This window comes from Schistosoma mansoni, chromosome 5 (assembly GCF_000237925.1).
Source record: "Schistosoma mansoni strain Puerto Rico chromosome 5, complete genome".
In the NCBI taxonomy this organism is placed as follows: Eukaryota; Metazoa; Platyhelminthes; class Trematoda; order Strigeidida; family Schistosomatidae; genus Schistosoma; species Schistosoma mansoni.
Genome location: NC_031499.1, coordinates 9,356,645 through 9,370,223, shown reverse-complemented (window position 1 = coordinate 9,370,223; position 13,579 = coordinate 9,356,645). Strand labels below are relative to the sequence as shown.

Genomic DNA, 13,579 nt, shown 5'->3' with positions numbered 1-13,579 from the left:
GAGGTACCACACGCGTACAACTGAGATATTACCATCACGAAATGAGGAATGGCTAGTGGTGGATATTTGTTCGACATCTGAAAGTCAAGCAAACATGGAAAAGAATATAATCAGTTACCAGAATGTGTTATTCTTACTTTTTCAAATGGTGTCTTTAACGACCGTCGAGATATTGATTGACGACATGACAAGTTTAATTACAGATTTTAGGAGGTTCACTCAAAGATATAAATTGATGATTCAACAGAATGCCTGAATCCCTAGATGGCCAAATAAAATGACCAAGTTATTCATTGTAATAGAAGATTTATTATTATTATTATTATTATTATTATTATTATTATTATTAGCTTTATTCAATATTATATTATTTGGTACAAAATCGAATTCTCAGCATAAAGTATTTCAACATGTTTAAGTTTCTTATTTCTTCGTTGCTGCTGATGAGAAACATTCAGTGATCGCCAGTTGGATGTCAGCAGTTCAGTCAATCGACATATGAATAATGTATATACTTTTTGCTGCATGTTCCCAGCAAACACGACATCTCTGATTAGGCCTTTTGTAACCTTTACAGCGTAAGCTTGTACAGTTTTCAGAAACGCACCGGAATAGGTTGTGTGCTTAATAGCCATAATGATGTATTAAAACAAATAATATTAGATAACTTGTTGAAATATATAGATGACAGGAACAGGTAGCCCAGATGTTTAAGCAGGCCGCCCGTATATTTAGACGATTGAAAACTACTGAAATCATTTACTAGTTAACTACAATGACAAGAAACAACAAGTCATTCATTAGATCATCATATAAGTCTACTTACTGACAGATTTCATCTGAACTCAACATATATCACGATCTGCTTGTTAAATAATATACTGGATGAAACTCATCTAACACTATTGGTTATTTAGATCAGTTCTAAGGCCAGAAATACAATAGTCCCAATCGACATTAGTAATCATAGGCAGAGAGACGAAAATTGTTCTATCACCTGACTGCTTTACAAGTAAGAGAGTGATAGGGAAGATCAGTCAACTAATATACGATTTGATTTACTCCCGATTCAGATCAATGTAAAAAGATATACGAAATAATAGATGACTTAAACAGTCACAGCACACAAACAATCAGAAAAGTACAAGTATGACCAAACAAAGCATTAAGGTAGAAAAAAATCGAGTACAAAATGTTGCATTTAAATTACAATAGCTTTGAACTAGAAAATGGTATGGCAGTAAGTCATGCATCACTACGAAAGTTTTGTGATCCGGGAATCACCAAGGTCACACAAAGTTAAAGTTCCAAATATTGAAACAATGGTGGAGAAGATTTAAAGCTGAGATAGGAGATCTTGATTGAGCATGAGCAAACCATCCAGCTCAGAGAACAAATCTCCATCAAAATGGTGAAACAATATTCTATCAAATTAACTCCCATTGCTGGTCATGACTAATTTGATTCTTTATTCTGATCAATCAGCATCGATAGAAAGTAAAGATGGCACATGTTTGTGCTGAAAAATCAGTAATTATTAGGATATATGATGTTCAAGAGTAGTTACAGTGCTATAGTAGAATTACCGATCCACTATTTTATTATGCTTCATCAACATGAAATCAATAAAAATAAGACCGAAGGGCAACAACTATTCAGAAAAATTTTATATAGTTAAGATCATGAGTCAGTTGAAGCTAGACCACCATGGAAAACCTGGAAGTATTGGACGGTTGTTTCGTCTAATTGTAGGACAATCCTCAGCAGTGCGCATCCTAGATCCCGCCTCTCTGAGGAGTCACACAATAGGACGAAACGGCTGTCAAGCAGTGATTCCAGATTTTCCATGGTGGTCTAGCTTCGGTTGACTCATGATCTTAACTATATAAAATTTTTAATATCTCCACGAATCCTCCTTCTGATATTCAGAAGAAGTTACTTTTCACGATTCAAAAGTGACGTTGTCGGTGATATAACCTCACAAAACAAAAAAGAGCAATATATAAAACTTTTACGGCAAGTATTCTACAACCATCCGACAATATAAACCACCAACTAAGATGAACCAACTAAATTCATAGCATCCATGTGTATTTATCAATCAAACTGAATCTACGGAGACAGATATTCTCAGTTCATTCTGATCATTCAGATCACAACTCAACATAGAATACACCGATGACGGATATGTTAGAAGACTTCTGATTTACAACCACAGAAACTACTGATGTCAAGTGAAAGATTTTATCGTCTCTGTTGTACAGTGTATTGTGTTTGATTGGAGTCTGATTTTCATCAATAATGACAACACTGTCAAATACATTCACCTCTCTTCAAACTTTTCGGAACATAAAACACACATAACGTTCTACAGCCAGTTAGTTCACTACATCATATGAACATGTTTCAATGAGAATGTGTTATCCGATAAAGTTAAACTGACTGTTCAGGAAACAAACACCGAAATCATAGTGAATGGATATTCTATAATGAGTCTGTTATTAGCATTTGTATTAGGCAACATCAGGAAACTTTACTAAGTCTAATGAAGATTTATTCTGAAAATGATGATCTCATTTAAAGAAATAGACTAGTCATTAAAGGCTAAGAAGAAATGTGTAAACGAAAATAAAGTATCGAAAATATGAACAACAGAGTCGAAGTGACCTGTTATATATTGTGCATGTGATTTGCACATATCGAAGTGTTACTCGTTGTAGAAAAGGTGTCACAAGGAATCATCTATAACACTTCAGATTTGTTAATACCGGAAGTAAAACTAATTCTACTCTTGTAAATATTACCACTACTATTAATACTACTGTCGTGTGTGTTACTGAAGTCGACAGATATAAGTAGTATGTATGATCAATCGATAGAGAAATGCTTATCGGTCAAGTGTTAAGAAGATCAAAGAAAAGATAACGAGAACAAGGAATGGTTGATGAGGAAATGAAGGAACAATCAAGTGTGGGACGATTGATTGACATTTTGCAAATGAAGTATTTTCTGCATGGTTCTCAGATTTTACTAAGAGATTCTGTAATTGTCAGTCTGATGTATTTGGTTGTCTCAATTTCTGTTCTCGTTCACTACAATAATACTAAAAGTAGAATCGTACTTCTTCTTCGAAAACGACTACTACTACTAATACTGTTACTATTACTACTAATATTGTATGGATGGCTCGTTGGCAAACTCAAGAAGCCCAGAAAGAGTCGAAGACATTTCATCCAATCACCGATAGACGAACATTCCAGTATGTCGACATGTAACTTCGCTAATCGATGAATAAGAAGGACACAACAAGTGCCTAATAAATGCCCGAAATGATGATTTGCTTTCAGACAAAATAAACTATAAATACATTAGACTTTTGTACAATATTTGACACTGTTAAGGAATAACATTCCTACTTGTTAGTCTTCTGTCTTCTCTTTTGCGACGTTGCGGTTTCGATCGTTCAATTTGTCCATTGGTACGCTGCATAGCAAGAATCTAAAGCTGTAGGTATAACCAATACTACTGCTAATAATACTACGACGGAAATACACTTTATTTTGAGTCATCCAGTTTCACATTATCCATACTATTTATTGATGTCTGTCGGATGATGATTGCTTACACGTTCCCACACTATGGTCAAACATATTCCAATGAAACGTATCGTTTGCGATACTTCGGGTTTGTTAGACACACAGTGAATAATTTACTTCATATCGATTAGCAATGACTCGATAAATATGAATTTCCATAGTTAAAATCATGAGTCAATTGTAGCTAGACCACAATGGAAAACCTGGATGCACCGCTTGACGGCCGTTTTGTCCAATTATGGGATTCCTCAGTAGCAAGCATCCACGATCCCGCCTCTCGAGATTCAAACCGAGGACGTACCAGTCTCGCGAAAGAGCATTTAAACAATAGACCATTATATCTTCAATTGACTCATGATTTAAACTATGAAAATACTGAAATCTCCACAAAACCCCTTCTGAAATGTGAATTTCCTTATTTATCTACGTCTATCTTGAGTGGGTGATGTATATACATCAGTGAAATACTAAAAAATACATGTAGTGGAAATCAGGAGTGTTAAGGAAATATTCATCTGAAAACATTGAATATCACTGAGATAATGTGTGTGGAAATTATCTTACACGAACTCAGTTCATTACAATAGAAGGATTGGATTGATGAAAATCGTCGAGGAGTGAAGATGGCAATTGAAAGTGGTCCACATACACACAGTGAGAGAGAGATTATACAGTCCAATGTCAATCATCAAGTCATAACGATGAATTTGTAACGTAGGTCATCATAACAAGAATACAAAGTAATTCTGATTGACAATGGTATCTATCATCACATCGTCAATCTAATGTATTTAGGTAGTAAACACTATAACATTATACACATCTCTTTTAGTTCAGATATTTCAATCATTAGATTCTCTATCAAAATAGTTGTAAGATGATGTTCACTATTATTATTCTTACATATTAGATGTTACATGTCAGTTGAATAGAGAACATTCAATAAAGTAATGAGATCATTGATAAAGTAAGAATATTCACACAAACACACACACACACATCATCATCATCATCATGAACTCATAAAGATGAATACAATAAATATAATATGCATCAAAATTCACAAGGATTATCATCATTGTCTATCACAAATACCTCCGATTGTTGTCATTATCATTATTAACCTACTTTGTATTTTAACACTTTCATTTTGATAATTGACATTGACTTATAGTGTGTGTGTATGTTGATTCAACGTGAGAATATCTATGTACATAATATGGATATCTGAATTTGATCAAATCTTTACTAAGATTAACTTCTTATTCTTCTTCTTGAATTGTTCAACTAATAGATTCATAAATGAAGATGAATTTGAATGGAATGTTGAGTATTTTACTTAGATAACTATTTATAAATACTTGTACATTCTTGAAGATGGTTGTAGTTCTTCATGTTTGAGCTCCGTACAGTAGGACTTTCTTCACAATCGTATTGAAGATTCTCACTTTGAAATTAGTTGACAGTTGTTTTGAGTTCCACGTGTTTTTCAGGTGTAGGAATGCTGTCCTCTCTTTGCTAATCCTCGCCTTTACGTCTGCATCCGATCTTCGTTGTTTATCAATGATGCTTTCCATGTAAGTGAATGTTTCAATCTCTTCCAGAGTTCCGCCGTCAAGTGTAACTGCGTCGGTGTTCTGTGTGTTGTATTTGAGAATCTTGCTTTTTCCTTTGTGTATGTTGAGGCCTATTGATGCAAAGACTGCTGCTACATTAGTTATTTTCATCTGTATTTGTTCCTGTGCATGAGATAGGAGTGCCAGGTCATCTACGAAGTCCGAATCGTCTAATCGATTCTGAGATGTCCATTGTATTCCGCGCTTCTCCTCAGATGTCGAGGTTTTCATAATCCAGTCAATCAGAAAAAGAAATAGGAAGGAGGAGAGTGGATTGTCCTGTCTTACTCCGGAAAATGCATTTACTGAAAATGCATTTGTCAACTGTCCTCCATACACGACTTTGCACTGTAGTCCGTCGTATGAGTTCCGGATAATGCTGACAATCTTCTCAGGATCTCCATAGTATTGAAGAAGTTTCCATAATGTCAATGAAGTTGATGTATGGTGATGAGTTCCACTCAACTGATTGTTCAACGATGATCCGTAGTGTCGTAATTTGGTCTGTGCACGATCGATCTTTACGGAATTTAGCCTGTTGATCTCGAAGAATTGCGTCTCCTGAGTGTTTCATCTGGTTCAGAAACACTCTGTTGAAAGCTTTTCCTGGCACTGACAAATGTGTGATGCCCCTGTAATTCTCACAGTTGCCCAGAACTCCTTTCTTTGGTATCTTGATCAGGCATCCTTCTTTCCAGTCTGTTGGCACTTGTTCCTCCTCCCAAATCTTCCTGCATGAAAGTGAAGGTGAAGCACGTCTGCAGTTACTTCAATGTCTGACCTCAGTGCTTCAGCTGGTATGTTGTCGGGTCCTGTCGCTTTCCCGTTCTTGTCCTTCCTAGTGTCCAGTGCTTCCTAAGTTTCAGTTTCATTTTGACGACCAGCAAGTGACGATATGATGATATATCAGCTCCTCTCCCGGTTCTCACATCCTCCATCGTCCTCCTGATCCATGTGAACCATGTAATAGGGGATGTCTTATTACGATATTTATGATGTGTATTCAAAACGATGGGTGCTTAAATTTAAACATTTGAGGAAGTGGCGAGTAAGGGCTTACAATGTCTGGTTCATGTATGTATTTTAACATAATATTAGGTATGTTCCAAGTGACGGACCTATGAATAGATTTCGTGATACCTTTCCATAATCATTCCGAAACATGTTCGCAAGAACGTAATGATATATCTTTTTGAACACGACCTATGTAACTAGATTCACAGGAGCAGTCAAAGTGATACACATATAATAAGGTTCCTATCATTGGTATCTTATCCTTGATTTGTTGTGTAGGTGCTGCTGTAGTTGAGAAGTTTACATGCAACTTTATGGGGTTAAATGTGCTTTCAGAAGATTTTTAAGTTAATGTTTTAAAATGTCCCCCTTTACGTTGCCTTTGAAATCGAGTCCAAGATAAAGGATTCTCTTGCTTACCATGTCAAAGTTTGTCCTATTTCTTCATTATGATAGATAATTTTTAAAGAGACTATCTGGAGAGCTACTAACTCACAATGTAATATTTAGTTTATATATTCTACCATCTACACTACCAGCAACAACCTATTGTGGGAGAGAACAAACCAGATTGCAGTAGAGGAAGAAATCAGGAAGAAGCGCTAGAAGTGGATAGGACACACATTGAGAAAAGCACCCAACTAGGTCACAAGGCTAGCTCTCACTTGGAATCCTGAATGCCAAAAGAGAAGAGGATGACTGAAGAATACATTACGCAGAGAAATCGAGACAGATGTGAGAAGAATGAACATCAGTTGAATAGACCTAGAAAGGAAGGCCCATGACAGAGTGGGTTGGATAATGCCGGTCGGCGGCTCACGCTCCATTAGGGGTAACAGGCAGGCGTACGTAATTAAGTAAATTTGCATTCCTCTTCAGAATGTCACACAGGGTAGTGGTAAGGTACTCGTTCGCCTGGTATAGCTTGCTCCACAAGAACAAGTAAGCTGACAAATGCGCACTGAAGTCTCCCAAAGCCGTATTTTATCGTCAACAATTACTTGAATAAGTTTCTTGCTGGAGAAAAACAGTTCTCTAAAGAATACAATGTCTTTCTCAAGCATCTCGAAAGTATGTTCCATAATAACTCAGCTGACGTATCACCCTTGAAATCAATTTTAAGGAGTAAATCTTTCTCGAAATTGTGAGAGTACTTTCAACTTGACGATTTGGTTTTAGCTTAATATTAATGAACTTTGGTGTGAAGCAATTCCTCAGGAGTATTTTTCAAATAATATTCAGCTAGTCATCATGAGTATGTTAAGTGAATATTCGTTTGCATCTTCACGGTATTGTAAGAATTAAACTTCATTTTACATTCAATGACACATAATAGTAAACTTCATATACAGAGTATTTATATTACCTGAGAAAGATGTTTACATAGAGAACGAGTGTATAACACTACATACTAACAATTCACATCTTATTTAACTATTATATCTCTCTATGATTTTGCTTATTTCTGAGGTGATCGTCAGTATTTTTTGTAAAGTAATAACACTTTCTGATACTGACCAAATGCCCTGGTACGGCCAAGAGTTGGGAGAGTCCTCTCTCCCTCTCGAAATTCTCTCACATGGCCACGCGAATATATAGCCTCTGCCAGGGAAGTCCTACCCACTGCCTTCTCGTGGCACCGGTGTTGTTTACGAAATTGAGAGGACGAAAAGCGAATGGGTTGATGGACACGGAAAATTCACCTGGTGGAGTTGGAAAACCCTGATTCCAAACCAATAGTGCGCATGGACTCCAGTATCCTGAGGGAACAAATGGCGTATGAATTAATCGTCGATCACAGGCTACCATGGGACTGCATCTCCTCACGACACTCCACTGCGTTGTGGGTCAGACCTTTAGGTCAAAAACTCGGGATGCGGCCCCTTAAGAAAACCACCTGCATCAGTTTGGACATCTGGGCAGCATCCCAGCCCTCACACAAATCAAATGAGATTTATGAGGCGCATATGTATGTGGTGCCCCTTTGTACCAATACTTATATGTTCAAATAAATAAATAAATAATACTGATCAACTACAGTAAGCCTTATTACCATTATCATTAGTAGTATTATCAAATCAACAATCGTAAAGAAAACAATGAGCAAAGCATAACTGTAACAAGATCTAGACAGTTTCATAGAAACATGTTTCAATATCATCTTCATTTTCTAAAGTATTTTCTTCCATTTAAATTGATCATAATTTATGAGTCTATTAAAGAAACTAGCAGGGAATTATAGTAAACCGGAAAGACTAGTCAAGGACAAAAAGGAAAGACAATCACGGAGACTCGAGAACAGAGGAAAAGATGGACAGAACACTTCGAGGAACTGCTGAATAGACCAGCTCTATTGAATCCATCGGACATGGAAGCAGCATACACAGACCATTCTATGTATGTCACTTCATCGTCGATCAAAGATGTAAAGATGACAATCAGACAAATCAAGAATAGGAAATCGGTAGGACCTGAAACATGAAGAACTACAACAATCATCAAGAATGTACAAGTATTTATAAATAGTTATCTAAGTAAAATACTCAACATTCCATTCAAATTCATCTTCATTTATGAATCTATTAGTTGAACAATTCAAGAAGAAGAAGAAGTAGTTAATCTTAGTATAGAATTGATCAAATATAAATGTCCATATTATGTAGATAGATATTCTCACATTAAATCAACATACACGCACACCCATTCACACACACACACACACTATAAGTCAATGTCAATTATCAAAATGAAAGTGTTAAAATACAAAGTAGGTTAATAATGATAATGATAACAATCGGAGGTATTTATGATAGACAATGATGATAATCTTTGTATTCATCTTTATGAGTTCAATGATTTGAATGATGGATGATGAAGAAGATGATGATGATGATGATGATGTGTGTGTGTGTTTGTGTGAATATTCTTACTTTATCAATGATCTCATTACTTCATTGAATGTTCTCTATTCAACTGACATGTAACATCTAATATGTAAGAATAATAATAGTGAACATCATCTTACAACTATTTTGATAGAGAATCTAATGATTGAAATATCTGAACTAAAAGAGATGTGTATAATGTTATAGTGTTTACTACCTAAATACATTAGATTGACTATGTGATGATAGATACCATTGTCAATCAGAATTACTTTGTATTCTTGTTATGATGACCTACGTTACAAATTCATCGTTATGACTTGATGATTGACATTGGACTGTATAATCTCTCTCTCACTGTGTGTATGTGGACCACTTTCAATTGCCATCTTCACTCCTCGACGATTTTCATCAATCCAATCCTTCTATTGTAATGAACTGAGTTCGTGTAAGATAATTTCCACACACATTATCTCAGTGATATTCAATGTTTTCAGATGAATATTTCCTTAACACTCCTGATTTCCACTACATGTATTTTTTAGTATTTCACTGATGTATATACATCACCCACTCAAGATAGACGTAGATAAATAAGGAAATTCACATTTCAGAAGGGGTTTTGTGGAGATTTCAGTATTTTCATAGTTTAAATCATGAGTCAATTGAAGATGTAATGGTCTATTGTTTAAATGCTCTTTCGCGAGACTGGTACGTCCTCGGTTTGAATCTCGAGAGGCGGGATCGTGGATGCTTGCTACTGAGGAATCCCATAATTGGACAAAACGGCCGTCAAGCGGTGCATCCAGGTTTTCCATTGTGGTCTAGCTACAATTGACTCATGATTTTAACTATGGAAATTCATATTTATCGAGTCATTGCTAATCGATATGAAGTAAATTATTCACTGTGTGTCTAACAAACCCGAAGTATCGCAAACGATACGTTTCATTGGAATATGTTTGACCATAGTGTGGGAACGTGTAAGCAATCATCATCCGACAGACATCAATAAATAGTATGGATAATATGAAACTGGATGACTCAAAATAAAGTGTATTTCCGTCGTAGTATTATTAGCAGTAGTATTGGTTATATCTACAGCTTTAGATTCTTGCTATGCAGCGTACCAATGGACAAATTGAACGATCGAAACCGCAACGTCGCAAAAGAGAAGACAGAAGACTAACAAGTAGGAATGTTATTCCTTAACAGTGTCAAATATTGTACAAAAGTCTAGTGTATTTATAGTTTATTTTGGCTGAAAGCAAATCATCATTTCGGGCATTTATTAGGCACTTGTTGTGTCCTTCTTATTCATCGATTAGCGAAGTTACATGTCGACATACTGGAATGTTCCTCTATCGGTGATTGGATGAAATGTCTTCGACTCTTTCTGGGCTTCTTGAGTTTGCCAATGAGCCATCCATACAATATTAGTAGTAATAGTAACAGTATTAGTAGTAGTAGTCGTTTTCGAAGAAGAAGTACGATTCTACTTTTAGTATTATTGTAGTGAACGAGAACAGAAATTGAGACAACCAAATACATCAGACTGACAATTACAGAATCTCTTAGTAAAATCTGAGAACCATGCAGAAAATACTTCATTTGCAAAATGTCAATCAATCGTCCCACACTTGATTGTTCCTTCATTTCCTCATCAACCATTCCTTGTTCTCGTTATCTTTTCTTTGATCTTCTTAACCTTATACCAATAAGCATTTCTCTATCGATTGATCACACATACTACTTATATCTGTCGACTTCAGTAACACACACGACAGTAGTATTAATAGTAGTGGTAATATTTACAAGAGTAGAATTAGTTTTACTTCTGGTATTAACAAATCTGAAGTGTTACAGATGATTCCTTCGTTTGAAATGTTTTCTACCATATCGTCAGACTTTTTCTACAACGAGTAACACCTCGATATGCGCAAATCACATGCACAATATATAATAGGTCACTTCGACTCTGTTGTTCATATTTTCGATACATTATTTCCATTCACTCATTTCTTCTTAGCCTAAATGACTAATCTATTTCTTTAAATGAGATCATCATTTTCAGAATAAATCTTCATTAGACTTAGTAAAGTTTGCTGATGTAACCTAATCTCGCATATAGATTGTTCCCTTGATTAACCAATGAAAATATTGGATGTCAATATTGAGAAATATTCACTTGACTAAAGGTAAATCCACTACTATGCAATTTGTGTGACAATCGAAATTCAAATACATTCGCTTTAAGGTAAGATGTTGGTTGGAGTTGGTCAACAGGAAACCCAGGACCCATGTTTCGTGCTACTTGGCACTCGTCAACAAGGTATACCTGTAATCTTGAGGGAACTGATACTTCATGGCTGATTCGATCCCGTGTCACTCAGCTTCACAGTCAGAGACGTTACCACTGAGCTATTGGGGTTCCCTGTTGACCACCTCCAACCACCATATTACCTTAATATATAGTGCACGCAGTGTCTAGCCAGCTAGAATGTCGGCCACATTGCAACTTGATCGATAGCATTCTATCAGCACTAAGAAAGACTTGACACGCATTACATTGATCACCACCCAGTGATCAATCAATTGTGACATTCGCTTTAAATGTGAAGCGTTTTGAGCTTCTGAATATTTCAAGAGTGTGATTATTCTGTTTGTTCTGAACTGGAGTAACTGAATAGATAATTGTCCACTCATCGATATAAAAAGGAATGTTTACATCGATTACAGAAATCCTTATGGTGAATTTTCTCCTAACACCTTTAATTTGTGATTTATCAGATTCAATATCACGCTGAAGAATATGAAGGTAGAATTATGACAATTATCTAATATAATGTGTGGTGGATAAGATTTGTAGCTCAGGTGGATGATTTTGATGGAAATTTGTTCTCTGAGCTGCATGGTTTGATCGTGTAGGTTTCATCGTCCTTCTTAACGACATCATCAGCACAAACGTAGGAGTAGAAGTGAAGTGTTTGAATTTCTGCACATGTGATTCCCAGCTTATTGACCTTTAATCTGTCATTGTTTATTTCTTTGTTTTGGTTGTATCTCTCATTGGTTGATGAATTGGATTGATTTCAATGTGCTTCTTTATTGCTGATTGGCGTGAGTGCCAAGCTTCTAAAAATTCTCTGGTGTTTTTAGAATCGCCTCTGTCCAAAATCTCCACTTTTTCCAGTCGAATGTGTGTCCGTAATTGTCCACGTGTATTGATATGGGTGAAGACATGTCGTGGCGCTTGACTGCTAATTGATGTTCATGCAGGCGAAGATTATGAGGGCGTCCGCTTTGTCCGATGTAGTGTTTGTCGCAGTTTGCACAAATTACTTTACAGATGATGTTTGGTTTGTCTTCTTTTGTTATTTCATCCTTTGGTTTGTATAAGATTGAATGGAGGGATTTTGTTGGTTTGTGGGCAACACCTATTCCGCACTCGCGAGATTCGAACCTAGGACCTATAATTTACGAGCCAGAGGCCTTAACCGATAGACCACTGAGCCGGCATCCAACGGTATCTAACTTTATTTTCGTTTACACATTTCTTCTTAGCCTTTAATGACTAGTCTATTTCTTTAAATGAGATCATCATTTTCAGAATAAATCTTCATTAGACTTAGTAAAGTTTCCTGATGTTGCCTAATACAAATGCTAATAACAGACTCATTATAGAATATCCATTCACTATGATTTCGGTGTTTGTTTCCTGAACAGTCAGTTTAACTTTATCGGATAACACATTCTCATTGAAACATGTTCATATGATGTAGTGAACTAACTGGCTGTAGAACGTTATGTGTGTTTTATGTTCCGAAAAGTTTGAAGAGAGGTGAATGTATTTGACAGTGTTGTCATTATTGATGAAAATCAGACTCCAATCAAACACAATACACTGTACAACAGAGACGATAAAATCTTTCACTTGACATCAGTAGTTTCTGTGGTTGTAAATCAGAAGTCTTCTAACATATCCGTCATCGGTGTATTCTATGTTGAGTTGTGATCTGAATGATCAGAATGAACTGAGAATATCTGTCTCCGTAGATTCAGTTTGATTGATAAATACACATGGATGCTATGAATTTAGTTGGTTCATCTTAGTTGGTGGTTTATATTGTCGGATGGTTGTAGAATACTTGCCGTAAAAGTTTTATATATTGCTCTTTTTTGTTTTGTGAGGTTATATCACCGACAACGTCACTTTTGAATCGTGAAAAGTAACTTCTTCTGAATATCAGAAGGAGGATTCGTGGAGATATTAAAAATTTTATATAGTTAAGATCATGAGTCAACCGAAGCTAGACCACCATGGAAAATCTGGAATCACTGCTTGACAGCCGTTTCGTCCTATTGTGTGACTCCTCAGAGAGGCGGGATCTAGGATGCGCACTGCTGAGGATTGTCCTACCATTAGACAAAACAACCGTGCAAAACTTCCAGGTTTTCCATGGTGGTC

General features: G+C 36.0%; 1 protein-coding gene across 1 annotated transcript; it reads left to right on the top strand.

Moving 5' to 3' along the window:
* Window positions 1-2,242: 2,242 nt before the first annotated feature.
* Smp_179820 (hypothetical protein) lies at window positions 2,243-3,376 on the top strand. Its single transcript, XM_018797841.1, has one exon. It carries the CDS (start codon window positions 2,938-2,940, stop codon window positions 3,289-3,291), a length of 354 nt encoding a protein of 117 aa, XP_018652843.1. The 5' UTR covers window positions 2,243-2,937; the 3' UTR covers window positions 3,292-3,376.
* Window positions 3,377-13,579: the final 10,203 nt, after the last annotated feature.

Coding starts and splice junctions, on each gene's coding strand:
- Smp_179820 (XM_018797841.1), top strand. CDS start 2,938: ATGGTTGATGAGGAAATGAAGGAACAATCAAGTGTGGGACGATTGATT.